This window comes from Rhopalosiphum padi, chromosome 2 (genome assembly GCF_020882245.1).
Source record: "Rhopalosiphum padi isolate XX-2018 chromosome 2, ASM2088224v1, whole genome shotgun sequence".
In the NCBI taxonomy this organism is placed as follows: Eukaryota; Metazoa; Arthropoda; class Insecta; order Hemiptera; family Aphididae; genus Rhopalosiphum; species Rhopalosiphum padi.
Genome location: NC_083598.1, coordinates 38,713,166 through 38,732,714, shown reverse-complemented (window position 1 = coordinate 38,732,714; position 19,549 = coordinate 38,713,166). Strand labels below are relative to the sequence as shown.

The 19,549-nt window shown below is 26.5% G+C and overlaps 1 protein-coding gene across 3 annotated transcripts in view; it reads left to right on the top strand.

The window, feature by feature from the left end:
• The window catches only part of LOC132920731 (inositol-trisphosphate 3-kinase homolog), a 75,276-nt gene that overhangs the window by 13,585 nt on the left and 42,142 nt on the right, over positions 1-19,549 (top strand). For 2 of the 3 annotated variants that reach the window (XM_060983368.1, XM_060983367.1), the window contains exon 2: positions 1,577-1,721. The exons of the other annotated variant lie outside the window; for it this stretch is intronic. In XM_060983368.1, the coding sequence (XP_060839351.1) occupies positions 1,599-1,721 (123 nt within the window). In that variant the 5' untranslated portion in view covers positions 1,577-1,598. The remainder of the gene's footprint in view (positions 1-1,576; positions 1,722-19,549) is intronic. 3 annotated transcript variants of the gene reach the window in all.

Here is a 19,549-nt window from a genome sequence, read left to right as displayed (position 1 = left end):
ATGATGTATTAAAAGTAGAAACAATAATACGTATATATTATATTGTGTCAAATGTTTATTTTATTTCAACATAATTGTCAAAAACATAGTTGTTCTGATTTTAAGCAATAAAAGTGTGGATGCTGTGCCAAAGCATCCCAAATCAAAACAATCTGAACATTCCAATCAATTACTCTCCGTTTACTATAACTTCTGCACCTTGGGATGTTTCTAAAAATTCGCTCCACAATGACCTTAACATTAAAACCATTAACACAGTTGCATCCAATCATTATAAACAATTCCACTCCAAACTATAGCTGCTCACGCCAACCCATTTATAACCATTAAGGCGGAGCTAACTGCCAAAAAATTCCTCCGTCGGTTATTAAAAATACGCTAGTGCAGGGATTTATTAAATCCCTAACCATAATACCGCATGCGGGTTCTGTCACTGGACAGAGCCTCCCTTCTCATAATATATTATCATGTAAATATACTCTATACATCATTATATCCTATTTGCTTATTGTACCTATATGGCTATAAATTACAGATTATAAATTTTCTATTTAAAAAAAAAAATTTCTTGAACAATTGATACCATAAAAAATAAAAACATGTTTTGAACACACTAATCCTGTTTGTCAAGTCTTTGTTTAAAAAATTATTCATTGTATGAATTTTTTGTCAAAACTGCTGCAGTTTTCGTAATTTTTTAAACATCTTAAACTTTGATTATGTTTAATTATTTGCTTATAGTATAAATAAAACGCTTTAATGTTCAACATTGAGGGTGGTTTCTGGTAACAAATTAGATCTAATTAGTACTTTTGGTAGGTCGAAAATAAAAATTCTCAGTAATTGTCAATATAAATGGGAGAAAAAAAGGTGAAAACGAGAATTTTCTCGTAAAACCAGTTTTTAACAAAATAAATTTTATTTTATTTTGTTTCTCATAATTTATAAAAAACGACCGTAGAATCTTAAAACGTTCACTTAATATTCATATTAGCATTTAGTAGACATTATGTTTTGGCCTTTTTAGTGATATTCATAAATATTTGGATTTCTTGATTTAATACCTCATCGTTACAGCGATTTACTCAATGACAAGGTACACCGCTATCTAAGTTATTTGACCACTTTTTAAAATTATATTTTATTCATTAAATGTTGCATGAATTTATAACGCATTGATGTTTCGTTGATGGTTATTTTTAATGTAAAGCCTATATACTAAATTGTTTTGCAGTTTGCCATAATATTGTTTTATGACTTTAAATTAATATGTCCCCCATGATGGTTTTAGCAATTGGTCATGCAATTTTCTACATAATAATATTGATTTATATATTTTATTCTCCTGAGGTATTCTGAACTTATATGTGGCTTCGTATAACCATTTTATAAATTAATGTTTTCGTGTAAACCCAAATACCCAATAAATGATGATGATATTATGAACTATATTTTTATATACTATCGATAATCTATAATGACCAATAAATAACTATCAGTCGTATAGTGTCAATAAATCCCGTTCACATAATCAAAAATATTTTCTTGCAAATAACACGTCAAAACCTTATAACAGACACGCGCAGAAAGATGGTACCATGTGCTTTTGGAACCTGGTGACCATGGGGCCCCGACGACAATGGCAGCGGTTTTGCGAAACGAAACGCCAGCGACACGGTTGTGCGGAAAGCGACGGCGACGAGATCGCTCTTCACCAGCAGGTAAAAAATAATAAATAAATTAAACCTTTTATACGGCACGTAATCAAATCGGTAAAATGTTTACATAATAAAATTAATAATAAAGTATAATAGCATGTTATGTAGGTTATTATAGGTTCATTTCGTTGTCTTAAAATAATATAATAATCCTCCGCTTGTGTACACATTAATCCGGATTATATGGATTTATCACTGTGGCACGCAATTAAAAAAAAACAGTTATCTATTCGATAATAATTAAACACTATTTTATATTTTACGGCCTAAACGGCTACAAGTAGGTATATATTTAGGACATATTATATTAATCTGTTATAACGTAAAAATATGATATTAAAATTGTTCAAGAGTAGAACGTATATGTAATATCATAACCTACGATTGATTTATCGTTTATTATTTACTATTTTCGTTCACTTCTTTACTACCATTGACGATAAGTTTCTTAATTATCGCCGGATTTTGTACATATTTTGTACTTATATATTACACACCACTGTGCCTATCAGTTTGTATTTATTAATATGCGTGTAATATAATTTTATCCATATATTATAATATATTTTATATTTCCACGATCCCTCCGCTATAATGTACAATATGTAACATTTACACGGCGCTAAAGTCATTGCCATTTAAATATTTATTTATATAAGATGTAATATAATACGAGTACGGGTTACAATATAGGTTTAGTATCTATGAATTGGTTCGGATTTTTATTTAAATATAATATACGCGTATATTTTTCTGAAACGTCATTGTTGGAAACATAAAATAACAATAAAAAATTTGAATTTGAATTATTTTTCATACAAGCTATCATTTTTTTTTTACATTTAAATGATTTTTTTAAACTTTTTGTACTAAAATTAGGCTTATTCATCATAGAAACACTGATCCCTAAAATATTATTTGAATACATTTAATATTTTATGCGTTGTAATTCATCTAATTTTTTTTATATTCACATTATATAACTACAGACTAACTGACTGCAGTACAAATGTTAAAGTATATTTAGACTTAATATCTCTGTTGCGCGTGACCTTTTTTTGATTCTCTGTATTATACTTTGACGTTACGTCAGCTGTCAATAGGATTTCGTTGGGACCGTCATTTTTGCAACCTATAATTGAGTGCCAAATTAAACTGAATTTTTTTTACTATCAATCAATGACTTATAAAAACAGTTATATAATTTGAAATTATATATTTTTATAAATTATATATATATATATTGTCGTTATGTGGCTTTCGCAATATTTCTCCAACATATAATGTTTAAGAATTATAAAAATTACTACGGCATATTATTAGATTGTAAAAATGTAAAACCTTTATTTTGCATTTTTAAATATAAAAAAACAAATATTTTGTTTTAAACATATAAGTATTTATTAATATTTATAACGTATATAAAAATAATTGCAAACGAGTCAATTAACTATTAGAATTAATGAATTATGAAACAGATGTCAGCATTTGTTACATACCTACTTACATCACACAATGTTTTTCATCATGTTAACATATCATTTAAATGTTCGTAATTATACCTATATTATACCTTATTTAAAATTACGTTCAAATTACCAAAGATATCAAACGTTACATTCTAACTGAATATTCCATGTACATTGTACATGTAATGTTTTAACACCAACAGATGTTGATATTTTGCTTAAGTAATCTATAATGTTAACCATGAGTTCTAAGAGGGTAATATGGTAGGGAATTTACCCCCTCCCTCTGGATTTCAAAATAAACTTTTTGCTTTTATTTTGTAGTTAGTAAATAAATAAACTTTTTTTTTATGCACTTTTTGGTGTTTAATTTGATTATGTACCTTCCTGATAAATTTCCTACAGGCGCTTATGTTATTATTAACACATAATCATTATTCTTTAATGATATTATAATATGCATAGGGTATAACGTCCATGTAAATGACTGGTGAGGTGATGATGTATTTTTTAAAGTTTTCTGAGGTTTTTTTACTGATTTTGTCACTTGAAATTTCAACCGAACATATGTCATCGATTTCAAGGTAGTTCGATACGTTTGTTTATCTACGGCGCCAGAGGTTTTTTTAATCATAATATAAAATATTAAAAGTCATGCTTGTTTTGAATAAGTAAGTACTGTAAATGTCAGGTACTTTTCTTTGGGAATGTTTGTACAATAAGTTGCCTAACAAACGTATTGTCTATTAACACGTAGGTATATATATATATATATATAATAGTGGTGCTGCACTCCTTCTCTGTCGTTTGCCGATAAGTACCCTTCGCGTGTTAACTTGATGCATTTGTATATAGGGTCTAACTGTATATAATATATATCATTAAATATATTATTTATCACATTTTCAATAAATACGATAAATACATGTACTGAATGAATTGCGGTAGAGACTGGCGACAGCAGACTATAGAGACTAAATTGTTTAGTAAGTCTTATTAATCGTATAAAAAATATTATTTTGTAATATATAGATTATTAAAGACTAAAATTATATTTTAATACATGCTTTTAGGTTTATTCTATAGCAATTATATAGTTCAGTTTAAACGATTACAATAGGTACATATACTATAGGTACATTTAATACCGGATTTTCTGTTTTATGAGCACGTAACTTAAGTCCTCTCAATTAGTGTCTATTATTGATTCCATTCGATACTCATCGCAATCATTTATATACATTTATTTACATTATACGATTATTTGAATAAATTACTTTTTTTGCTTTTGCTACTATATATTGTTTTGCATATATTGACTATAAAACACCATGATGCATAACTATTTTTGCTAAAGATCTATTATAGTACAACGAGTATATAATTTATTAAAGTTGTGTATTCAGCGTCCAGCGTATCTATTATGCGTTTAGGGATAATTCTATCATAGACATTATGAGAAACCTTGTTTTCAAACTTCTTCAATTTGATTCAGGATTTTTTTTCTATGTTATACATATTATATTTAAAATGATTTACTAAAATGACCCATTTTTAACCAAATATTAAGAAAACAATTTTTTTTTTGTTCCCGCTTTAGGCGCACGTGATGTAATATTCTCTGATTTATTATACCGGGATAGCACTCGTTGAGTTTTCCACTTTCCAATCTCTTATTCGATATTTCTTATTGAGTATAACGCGTGAGTGTTTATAATGAGTGTATATATCATATAGAATCGTATATTATGTTATTTAACTTAACGGTATATTAATATTATATTTATTTACGGAATAAATCCATTTTCAATAGTAATATATATATATATATATATATATAGTGTTGTAGTATAACAAAACATAGATATAGTACAAGAAGAGTTTACAATATATTAAATATAATTATAATTTAAAAGTGAAAAATAAAAAATATTAAAAAACAAATCAAAATTAACTGAATTTGCAATGTGCATCAGTGAATTTATCAGGAAAGAAAAAAATAATTTATACGAATATTTTTTAAAGTAAATAAATTGCTATTCCTTGTAAAGTTAGTTTTTGCTTTCAAATTTAGTTTTTATAATATTTCTTGGCATTCGATTTTGTTGTTTAATAATTTAAAGAGAAAAATAAAAGATAGATATTTTCTACGATTTTTTAAAGTAGAAATGTTAAAAAATCCGGATACTCCTTCGTAACCTTGAATGGAAAGAGCGTTCAATAGTGAATTTGAAGGGGAAAATAATTTTGAACAGAATCAAGAATTTAATTTAAAATTAAGAAACTAGGAGACCAAATTAAAGCAGCATATTCAAACTGAAAATGTACAATAGAAAAATAAATGTTTTTTTTTTATAGTGAAATGACTATTATAATTAGAACAGCTTCGTTTCAAGAGATCTAATTTTGAGGATGCTTTATTTTTTATCTTATTGATATGTTCCTTGAAATTCATTTTTGTATCAAAAAATACACCTAAATCGGCTAAATCATTTATTAAATTCACACGTTAAAGCTTTAAAAAATTGTAATTAAAATCAAGAATAGTTTTTTTTGAGATAGAATGAGATAATTGAACATTTATTTATATTTAGTTCCATGCCGTTATTAGTGCTCCGATCACAAAATGCGTCTAAATTTGATTGCAACTCCAAAGCTTCAGATACGGAGCGAATAATTTTATAGATTAAAGGATTAAACGTCTTCGGTAAAAAAATAGAATATTCGTATGTTTTAGTACATACAGAAGAAAAAATATCGTTTATGTATAGACGTATAGTATAGAAATAATGATGGACAAATATGGTCTCCCTGTGGTACCCCGGATGTATATAGATATCGGATTTGAGAAAAAATCATTAAAAATAGATACCCTGGTACTAGACACGCGGTATATACATAATATTATGTTGACGACTAACCCGCCAACGATTGATTATAATGGAGTGCATTCCATCGTCCGCATACTCGTGCGGCAGAGATCAAACTTTATACCTATTACCTATTGGCTATTAGGTACATCCGGCGCATCACGTATATATTAGTGCATGTATATTATGTATATTGTATATATATTTAAACATACTACATATGTATATAAGTTTATTGGTTTATAATGATATATTATATAAAAACGAACTACTTATAAAAACTATAATATTAAAACGTAGATAGGTACGTAAATAGTAAATAGGTCTCTTGATCCGTCGGTATAAACACGTTTTTTGGAAAATCGCGTACCTACAATTTATTTTTACTGCGTCGCGTACCTATAATATAATGCCCACTATACCAGTTATTGCACATGCAAAAACACTTTCGATGACGCGCACGGAATAAGTAGGTACATATCAGTGTAGCAATATTGTAGTATTTGTAGATAGAATATTTGAAGTTCGAGTTTTTTCTCTTTTAGAAGTTTTAGTGCCGCCAGCGGCCGTGGGCCGTGTCCTCCTGAAGTTTAATGCAAACAGACGTAATAAATATTATAATATGCATATTATACACAATTTAACATGAACATTACGGACACGCTGTATATTATAATAATATATTATTGTAACGAAAATAATAATAATTAACATTGGGCGATCGTATATTATATATTATATTTATATAGGTAATAGTTGGTGTATAATACTATCTATATGTATATAATAATAACAATATTATGGCGGCGGAATATATAGACATTTGTTATAAAGACACTCTCGGCGAATGACGTCAATGGTGACCTTAAATGACATATGCGGTCGACATAGCACTATAGGAGTCTCCTTCTCCGTCCGTCTGTCCTGTGGCCGTCGTCGCAGTGTGTATAATACCGTGGGGCATACTTGCGCGCGTGCGTGTGTGTATGCGGGTATACTTGTGTGTCGTATGTGTTTGAGTGCAAATGTGTTACGACGTTTATGCCATTGCTACCTATATCACGCACGTGCGTGTGAGTGTGTGATATTCGTACTTTGTTATTTCATAATATACATATTATAGGTACAATATTATAATATTATTATTGCTCAAAGTCCTGTGTGCTCAACGATTGCGTTTTGTATGACGGCGATGGTATTACTTAAATGTAGGATGTTTAACTGATACATCAAGCATGTTTACATTCATTTTTCCTTCAACAATGCAGATATTCATAATCTGATTGTTTTGTATTTTTAAATATACATCAAGACTACATTTTCAATGTCTTTAGATGTTAGTATTACTTGGGATGTGTCCTGTCTCCTGTGGAGATACAAATTACTATTTTTCAAATGAGAATCCCCTTTGTTTTATTGTAAATTATTTAGCTAATAATTTTTTTGTATATGTTAATGTATTAAAATTATAATTCTTACCAGAAACGTTTAAGTTATTCAACTTTGTATTTTTAAGGATAATATTTAGATCCATGGTGATATTGGGTTTGGAAGATGTGAATTTATATATTATATACAATTTTAGTAATTATAATATTTATAATTTGTAAAAATGGTTTAAGTATAAGAAACACTAGATGTCTAGATCCAATGTTAAATTTGTTTTAACATTTTTTACTTTTGTCAAACCATTTTTGAGGATTGTAATATTATTTTCAGTATAAACATTTTAATAACTAGCTGAAAAAGTACTCCTACAATTTTGGAGTTAAGTAGTTACATCAACATTTTCAAAAAAGGGGGTTCTTATTTGAAAAACAGAAGTTTGTTCCGCCACAGGACAAGGATTAAGTAGTATAAAAAAATCTTAAAGATTTGAAAATATGGTTAAAAATTAAAAATTGGAATTTGAATAAATACATTATTAAATGAAAAAAATAGAGTGAGCATACTTTGGTGAATCGCACTGTATAATGTATTATTAATTATTATACTATGATATGAAATTATGGTGTTTTTTTATTGTCAACCAATTTATTGTTTATAACTTATAGATCGATTCGATCCATTGTCGTGCGTATTACGACTTTCTCACACGTGCCGATTTCATTTTCACGTCAGTACTCAGTGTTTGTGGATTTTAGCTAACCGTCATTTTAGTAGTATATTTATTCAATATAATTTATAGTGCAAATCGCCGGATACCGAGTTATTAGAATATTGTATGATAATATTATTTTTTTGTCCCCTCCGTACATGGTTTTTCAGTAAACCACACCATATAGAAATTAATTATATACTCTTCCAATCTTCCCAGTCGACCATACCATTTTTAGAAATTGCAGTGCAGATTATTACTGACGGATTCTTATAAGAATACCTACCTACACTTTATAGCGTCCCCAAAGTCTAACTATGTATAAGTAGTTATAGTTTTGATAACTTTATACGTGAGGTTACGTGTCTTTAGTTTTCCGGTAAAATTTGAACATAAGTACCACGATTACCGCAATTAATAGTTGTTAAATAGATATTTTTCTGATTTACTTCATTTTAATAATACGTAATATATTGTATATTTTAACATGTATTCGTTTTACGTCATAATAATACTACATATATTATATGTTGAGTTTAATGATAATGACGATAAGTAGTTATTCCCAAGTACATAGTTAACAGTCAACAATAATTATTAATTATTAATATTTAAATTTCCTTATAATTAATTTTAAATAAAACAACGAAGTACAATATTGTCTATATTATGTTTAATGTTAAACGAAAATATAAATGTATATGATAAGTAGTTATACTAGTAAATACTTTTGAATAAACATAACAATAATTATGTTTTAATTATAGCAAACAAATGTATTAATAGTTTAGGTTTTTTACATGCAGCAGGTACCTATAGCATAATACTTACAAATATTGAAAAATAAAAATTCTAATTAAAAGCAATGTTCTCTGCTTGGGTACATTTGACAATATCGAACTATCGAAAATTATATCTACTCTAAAATATTTATTTTATTTTGTAATGTATACCGAGCAGTTTTGTACTCTTAAACTGAAGTGCAGTAAATAACTGAACTTTTTTAAAAGTTAAAGATTACCATTCAGATTATTGTTTATCGGCTTACACTACATCGTTTTTTTTATTTTTTAAAATAAAATTAAATATAATTTGGATTTTAGAATTTGAACCTTAAAATTAGTTTTTGGTATAAAGTGCGTATCAAAATATCACCTTATGAGTTATACTAGTTAAATAAGTGTAAACATTAAGTATTTTATCCTTGAAAAAAACGCAGCATATGTTTGCACCCAGACCCCTCTTATAGGCTATAGCTTATTATAAAAATGACATGTCATATTGTTTTTCTTGATATTTATTTGCTTGGTTAATTATAGAATTCGATTGCGTTTACGTAGTTAAATTTTTAACTCAATAATAATGAGTTACAGACCATATAATGTCTTAATTTTTAAGTGTAAGTGAGACAAACTATTTTTGATCTAGTTAACTTTCTAAATTGAAATTTTGTAATATATTTTTATTACCTATTCGTCCTAATCAGTAATAGGATAAAAAAAAGTAAATTACTACACCACTTATATCATAGAAATATGTTACGGTTAAAATAATATTCTAAGAAATATTTAATAAATTTAATAGGTTCACGGTACATATATCTATATACTAATTTTATTAAATATGGTATAAACTAAAAATTGATTTAGAAATAAATATATGTTTATTATTGTTTTGTGTTAGTAACAAGCAAATAAATTCAAAAATAAGAAAAACTCATTTTCAAATATTTACTTTATTTTAGATAGTGCACTTCACTTTATGAAAGTAATTATTTAAGTGTGTGTAATTTCAAATTTGTTATAAAATATAATTCTGTACAATAATTGAAGAACAGCAAATTTAAGTGTTATTAATTATGATATTATATAATATTATATTGATGTACCTACAATAAAAATATATGTAGACTCAAAAATGAATTTATATGTTTGGTGGTTATTGTTGTCAATTGTATTTTACAATACTGTATTACTGTACACTATTTTAATGTATGAACAATTATTTAAAAATTTATGAAAGTAATAGTTTTCTATATCAGAGTCAATGCTGTTTAAAATATTTTAGTTTATTATTTTTTTTGTAAAGTCTTTCTAAAGTTATGTAGATACTCGTATAGTCATATTATACGCATTTATATATTATGTATACATATTATATATATTGATTAATTGTTCTCCACCCGACTGTGTACTTTGTAGTACGTACATTGGAATATATTATTTAACCCTATTATCACTTGTTTTTGAAAATTATATTTCTGTATTATAATACTGCAGTTTTTCTAGTCAGTTATGATTCTATCAGTTTCCAATAAATTAAAATTCAAAATAAATCGATAAGAATATTTCCATTAGATCGTGATGAAATAATACAATTTTCCTACGTCACTATAAAGTTAATGTTGTGAAATTAAAATAAAATGATTCTACTCGTACTTAATTAAGCCCTCTGTAGTTTAACCTTTTTTTACATTGTATACAGAAAATCAATTTATATGAACTAAAACAACATGGGCTTATTTTTAATAATATCTCTCATTAGTAATTAATCATATATTTTTTATTCTTGTAATCTATTTTTATTCTTTTGATAATTGTATGTTAATAACCATTCGATGTACTACAGTAGCATTTTAAATAATAACAAATAATAATTATATTAATGTTTTGATGTTATAATTTACGTACATTATATTATTTGTTGTTTTTTCAATGTAAACATAAGCTTGATTGTTCAATTTCGTGTAAAAAATTATCATTCTCAATTTTATTATTATTATAACTTAATTATTTTTTTAAAATAATTAACTCGTATACTTTTAATAGTTGTTGCTAGTATAAGAAAATATGATTATAAGCTACCTACGTAATAAAAAAAATATTACTTAGCAGTAAATACCCAAGGTGATATAATAAAATAATAAATTGTCTTATGAATGGAAAAAATTATAACATTTTACAAGATAAACTGCTAGTAAGGTAAACAAATGAAAGGAATTTTAATTTATTAAGAAAACTGTTAAAAGAGCTTTATATACATGTACATTGTACATATATATATTAACAATAAAAATATATTATATATAATAATCATAATATAATATATATTAATATTAAATCCGAAAAGATATCCTCCTTTTGATTTCCTTGTTTTCTATCGAGGTTTTTAGATCAGTAAGTTAAATCGCGTACCTCTACATGACGTATAAAGCCGTAGGTACGACAAATAAAAATTAAGTATAATATGAAACTAGGTATGCCATTGGCTGAACAGGAAAATTACGTGCAAACGCGGAAACTACTGTACGTATATACGTATATACGTATATACATTTTATCTACACATTACATAAATTAATAATAGTACGCAAGATCTTGTTGTGTGACCAATAAGCAAGATTTGAAAAAAAAAGATTATGATAATAGTTATAGCTAACACATTCGAACGAATGGTCAGCATGTTAGATACTTAACATTTTTCTCACTTCATTATTTTTTTTATTATTATTATTATAAAGTTTTCCTGACAATCATCTATGATAATGAAATTATTTCCAAAAATGTTCATAGATATGTAAAATATATGATAAGTATAGGATATAATAGATAATAATAAATATATATTTTTTTATTTTTTTGTTAAGCGATTAAGCGAGAGCATCACGGGGACGTCCACGCTTGAGCAAACGGACCTTGTCACTTAGTTTGAAATATTACGTACTTTTTGCATGTCTTAGTAGGTTAAACAAGTTGGTAGATTGATTTTGTAAATAGATTTTAACTGTGAGAAGTTTGAACTGTTTGAAGTCTGCGTGAAGGGCTTAGATTTGTCCTGCTAATATTATACGATAATATGCAAAAAATTGAAAACTAGCGTTTTTATAAGAAAAGTCGACACAGTCTGTTTAAAAATGACGAGTGGAAATAAAGGATAGATCTTTTCGGGAGTAAATCGTTTCATTAAAAAAAAAAAAATCAAAAAAAAAATCAAATAGTATAGTGCCTAAATATATAAATTATACTCGTACAGTTATTTATACAAATTTTATTATTTTTTTTAATATTAAATAAATTTCATGCAAATGTAGGTTATTTAAAATAATTTATTGGTTATATAATACAATAATATGTGTATGTATTTGCATAATGTATGCAAATAGGCAATAACGTTGTGTCTTAAAAAAGGTAATAGGTAGATAAGTTACCAAGAAGAGCATAATATAATGAATATTATATGACTATAGATATTATAAGAACACATTTTTATAATTATTATATTATTTTACCTTACGGTATAATTATGTATAATCTTACTCTATTTATATATATTATATATATATATATTGTTGTTATTATTAATACATATATTATTTCGAATGAGTTACTATCTATGTATCAATAATTATTTTTAGCTTTGTACGAATTACACAATTACTGTGATTTCTTAAATATTCGTATTGTATACCTACGGCCATATTCGCATATCCGTCCATACGTCATATATTTTAAACTATTTGGTTAATGCTTAATAATCGGAGTTGCAATTTTTTTCCATTTGATATCAAATTTCAGTATATGCATTAGGTGTAATTACTGTCTTAAAATACCGGTTCAACTTTATAATAACGTCAGGAATGAGTATACGTATATCAAGTCATATATATATATAGAGAGAGAGAGATATTATATACATATACCTATAACAATTATCATTTCGAATAACCGTGAATATATATATATGTGTCATATTTATTTATTCGATCATATGACGTCTACGACCAAGTTATTTCTTGAGTTTATGGAACACCGATAGTCTGATGTCATGTAATGTTATTAAGAAATAGTAATAGGATGACCTAAGACAGACGACACCAGACGACTAACATTGGTTTTTGAGTAAAACAATAGAGTTAGAGTACAATATATTTTAATAATTTTGTTTAAAAATGTATATATATATAATATTAGTATGATGGGTATATTAAGATTTGTGCCGTGTCCGGATTAAAAATATTTTTTAGCTTAAAAGCGCTAATCTTAGCTAATTGTATGTTTGTGATCGTTTTGCCATGCGGACAAAAGCATATATAACTATATACTCGAAAATTGATTTAAATGTTACTTTAATAGGATCATATTATATGCAATATGCAACAAGTGGAAGCTGGTATAAGTGATACCGTATTGATGTATTATATTGAAATACATATACTTATATATATATGTAAAATATATGAAAAATATGAAATTTTAAAGCTTTGTCAGTTTCTGTTCTGTACAACGCGTATTTAGTATTTATTTTTTTGTAAAATTATCAACAAGTGTCCAAAATAATTAGTTACAGAAATCACCTATCATTCAAAATGTTTGACTTAGTTCGTTAAATATGCTAATTATTTCTTGTTAATTCTTACAATATTATTATTTAGCCATTTAGACATACTTAAAAAAATGTATTACATTTTTTCTTTCATAGGCTTTTAGCTTGAAAATTATTCATACGAACATAACTCAACGTGATAACGTATTAGCTAGGTACTTAAGTCTCCTTGATATTTTAATTACAAGGACGCCACTTTTTGAGGCAGTATATAGAAGTCTTAAAAAGTAATATATTGCCTTTTTAAAATTAGAAATTTGACGCGGATATACTTAATGGATATTTATATTTTTAAATTGTCCAATAAAAATTATAAAAAAATGATCAACCTAACTTCGCTGAATATCGTTTTAGAAGTTTAGTGATTTATATTTTTTTAAATTTAATATTACAATACAATAATATCTATAATGTAAGTATAATACTTTTTTTTATAGACTTCTTAAACTTGTTAATACACTTGGTAAAGGATACATGTATGACTTAAATGCGCTCACATTATAAAGTAAATTTCGATTAATTATTTTGAAAAATGTGTAGGTATAACAAATGTTAATACATTTTTAAAGAAATGCAGTTACACATGTGAAATGGATCTATTATCAGTGGCACTTTTGATTGTTGCGTAATCATAAATTTTCAGTTTTATAATTTAACGTGGGAAATAAAAGTTTCTTCGAGGATAAAAATACAGCCATAAATAATTTATGAAACCATAATAAGTATAATGTATATTGTCATTTGTGCATGATGAGCGTAATTTTTTTTTTGCTAACACAAATCAAATGCATTTTAACAAATAATACAGTCTCCAGTTATATACGAGTATACAATTTTATCTGTGTCAAAAATGAATTTTTACAATTAAATACTTTACAAATTCACGCCTCAGTCAATACTATTACGATTATTCAACAGATTAAGATTTCGTACCATCTATTTTGAGTAAAAATTCGTCAATATTTATAATATATTGTATTATATCTTAAGATTAGGCATTATTGTTATGTTAAGTGTTATTATATTTCTCATGGTGAAACTGTTTCTACGATGAATAAGTGTCTGCGTTGTAATCCACTATCTAAATCTTATAAAATTATGGAAATTTTGTTAAAATACCAACATGCTGGACTTTGTGTATGTTTTTATTTGTATATTTTGTAGCTTCCTAATTTGTGTACTGAAAGTGAACTATTGAATTTGTTAAACTCAATTTAAGTCGAGAATTTCATCTTATTAAACAGATTACGTAAAACTAGACAGCTAAAAATATTTCGTTTAAATTAAATTTATACATTATACTTAGGTATAAACCATATAAATTATTAAATATTGTACACATAATATATTCATTTTGAAGATTTATCATTTTTTATTTAGATATTATATGAATTAAAATTCAGTTCTTTGAATTGCATTAAATATCATCAATATAATATACCAGGTGATACATTTAAGTGCCTACATTAACTATTTCAGTTTTAATTTTTTTTTTATATAGTTAAATAATTTTGAAATAGTGAGTGTAGAGGATTAAGTAAACCACCTTGTATAAAGATTATGGTTAGGTACACTTAAAAAAATATATTACGTACGATTTATTTATTAATTATTGTGATATAATCCAAATTATGGTTATTAGATATTTTGAAGTATTTATTACCTAGTATAATAAAATTAATAAATCAATAATTTTAGTTATAATTTATATTGGCTAGCGCGTGATGATTGCAACTTGCAAGCATTTATTTTCTTTCAGTATAACTAATTTGGAGCGTTTGTTCGAAGACTAAAAAATCCTATAACATATTTATAACTTAAATTTATCTGCAGATTTTTACATTTATATTTTCAGCGAAAATTACATTATGTATTATTATGACCCTAACTGTAGACGTTCAAGACGTAACAAATATACCTAATACTTTAAAATAAATGCCTTATTGCTTTCACACACGTTATACGATTCGATTACCAATACGTATATTATGGTCTGTGGCTCCTTCGCGTTACACAACGCATCAGCTATAATAAAGTCGACATAACGATAATGATATATTTGTTATTATCATAATATTATCTTTGAAGATTTTGTAATACTTTCAAATTTAATAACCAAATTATTATTAATGATAACAACGTAACAGAAGTCAGAATTTTTGAAATATTAAATTATGATTGTGCATTGAACGTGTAAAATAAATTACCTACAAGTACGGTGGTTTATTTGCAGAGACCAGAATTTTTTTCCAGCCGGTATCGTTATCCTCTAATTGTTATTAACATATTTTCTCATTCCATAAATTTACAAAACATACAAATATAGATTATAGACTATAGTAGATTATTAAAAATTAATTTCTCATCATATTAAATATTACCTTGATTATATACCACGATTTGTATCAATATAATACATATACATATACAATAATAATATCTTAAGTCGTATTATAAACACATATATTATATATATTATAGGTAATGTCAAAAAACGGTTGAGACAAAACAAAATATAGTGGTAGCACTTATCTTCTTTCTCACCTCCCCTTCCCCCGCCACAGTGTAGCACTGCTACTGCATGTAATAATTGTAAATAAAATGATATTTTTATTAATCCAAAATTATAACCGGGCGTCGGTATGTATAGGCATTGATTATTGTATAATCAATGGTATAGGTATCATAGTAAAGTCTACGTCCTTCTACAGGTACCACATAACCACTCGTTCAAAGTTATCTCGTTACGAGTCTTATAACACTACATTATAATTTATAATAAATATAGGCCTAGGCCATTACGTACGTCACACTGCCTGCACCGCAGCATTCACTTATTATCGCGTGTCATAACTGTATAATATTAGTATAAAATATAAATACAGTTACAAGATCAACGATGGTTGAAAATCGATTAAAAATTTTTATAAAACACCCGACTTTATACTGAATTAAATATTTAAATATTATTATTGTACTACTTTTTTCTATAGGCTTACACGCGTAGTACCTTCACATCATGATATTATGACACATTATGATGTGTTTATTTTTTTCATAGTATTTTTGTCGCATTCCAACACATGATATAATCTAGTCTGTAGAAGTCACCATAATTATTTTGTCATTTTAACTAAACTTACGTATATTTCGAGAATGCATTAATAAACAATAATATTATTACGTCGTTGAAAGAAAACTTTGACATTATAGGGCTGAGACAATCGCACTCTAGTAAATTCGCATTGAGCAATTTATACAGTTACAGGTTATCAGGTTGTGGATGACGCGCAAACTGTTAGATTCAACCTGACCTGACGAAATAATTAGTAAAAATTTAACTGCGATAATAGCATCGGCTTACGTGTATTCGCATAAAGAAACATGGTTTCGTATAGAAAATATACGATCGAAGGGTTTGACTCGTCGCTATTCAACATCAAACATATAGGAGTGTGTGTATTAAGATTTATGATATATACCTATTATTATGTATTTATTTTTATATTAAATATACATTTGCGGTAGACAGTAGCGTAGCAACGGTGATTGGAGATTCCAGAAAATGTACAGAGAATAGAGGTATTCGCTTAAAATTAAAATACTAGATTAGATAATATTATTGTTTTATATTTTTTGGTAGATATTGGCTATTTTTATGTATATTAGTAATTTGTTTGTTGCAGTTGAGTTATGGGCTTAGGGCTGAGGATTATTTGAAGGTGTATTATAATCTGTGTTATTTTTATATTTAATTTCAAACCGCGTCATATTGTACCATAATATACAAGTCAATGTATAATTTATGTTTAGAAATATGTAAATTCAATGGCTTTTTGTAGTGCAAGATATTTATAGTGTTATTTATCAGTGTATCAGTGTCTCAGTGTCTAGACGCTACTAGACAAAAAAAAAATATTATTTTTAAATTTTTATATACTATATGCTCGTACGTAGGTACCTATATAAGAATTGAAAATTGATTATTCAAACTATTTATGTTTTATTTTATACGTTAAAATAATCATTTGAATATAAACATAAATTGTTTGTAATACAATTATCATTTTTCATTGTATAGTATATAGACATAATAGTTTATGCACAAATTATTATATAGTAATATAATATTACAGGTACAATCTACATACCCCTACATCGCGAATGTTACGTAACACTATCACGCAAAGATTTAGTAATTATTAAACCACTTTGCTATAGTAAGTATATAATATAATATTTTTTTTAGTTAGCAATATTATTAACTCGTTTATTGGTTTAAATTAGATATTTAGATATTTACAATTGTAATCAATTAGACTTAACATTATTGACAGGACGGTACGCACTTTTAAGTAATATCCTACTATCCTAGTATAAAATATTATTAATTTTCAATAAAATCAATCTACCTACTTAGATCCCTATACATTTTGTCACTTAAAAATTGCATCCCGCATTTTGTATGGCCGAATGGCCGTATGGAAATAGACTATTAGACTTATAGTATTCTATATATTCTATACTTATTGAATTTATAATATTAATGATTTAATTTTTATGAAAATACGTCCTTATAGAGGCGTCGGTATAGCTGTGTATTTTATATAATAACGTATACGTAATTTATAATATACCTGGATTTTGTAGAATAAAAATGTTTGTACATAAATTATTTAATTATTTATTATTATTATTATTATTTTTTGTAGGTAGCAAGTATTGTGGTTAAATTCTGTAATCTTAGTCCTTGAAAATATGTTTTAATTTCCGTTTCGAAAACAATAAGAGTTAAAGTTAGAATAATAAAAAAAACAAAATCATTTTATTAATTAGATAAATACTTAAACAACTATTTCGGTGACGAATGGGTCTTGTAGGTATTTTATATTATTTGTGAATGTGTTTAAAAAAAAATGATATAAAACCCATCGGTCTCTAGGTTATTATAGTAATTGTTTATAAATCATTGTTATTATAATGGGTATGTACTATATATATGTTGTCACATTCTGTTCTAGGCCTTGTTCTAAAACAACTATTCATAAATAGTATCCGAATAAGTGTAAAGTAAACAATTAGCATTGTTGACTGTGTTGTGAATTTGTGATCCCGTATAACATACATAGCAGTCTCCGTATACAGTAGGCCCCCTTCCTGCCAGTTAAGCCACACCTCCCAGAAATGTTATACAAAAACATTTTTTACTTATATAATATTATTATTTATCATTATACGTGTACTACTTGTGTTTGCCCCGGTTAAAACCAATCTATATATCTCTATCGTTTTCATTTTGGCTTTTCGGTTAAAATACGGTTAAAATATATAATACGAATATCACTACAATTACTATAAATCATTTTAAGATTTTCCACTTATTAATTCAGAACATATTTTAAATTTTAACACAAAATACTGGAGACAGATTCGTTGAATGAATGCTTAAAAGCCGATGTAAATTAAATCGTAAATTAAATTCTTAAGATTGCCAATTTTTTTTTTTTTTATTGATCTCTTAAAACATCGGCTGCAAGGGCCATTAGTTTAATATACAGTTAATTTACAGAAAGTAATTAAGTTACATGTTATATACAATATTTACATTTAGGTTTTGTGGCTTAAATTAGATTATATAGTTGTGCTTCTTTTAGGAACCGTAGGATGTTGATGGATGATTGTGGTTCTGGACCTAGTGCTTCCCCAATTTGTGATGAAATTTGGTGTTTTATTCTCAGGTTTTCATATGTTTGGCATTCAGTGACTATGTGCTTGACTGTGTAGTCCACTCCACATGTTTCACATATGGGAGGGTTTTTGTTTGACATGAGATAGTTGTGGATGATGAATGTATGCCCTATTCGTAATCTATTTATTATAGTTTCATATTTTCTCTTAAATCCTGGGTTATGCCATGGCTGAATGTTATTTTTTATTTGGTTTAACTTGGTATTCTGTTTTGTCCATTGTTTATGCCGTTGGTGGTTTAGAATTTGTATGATTTGTTTTTTT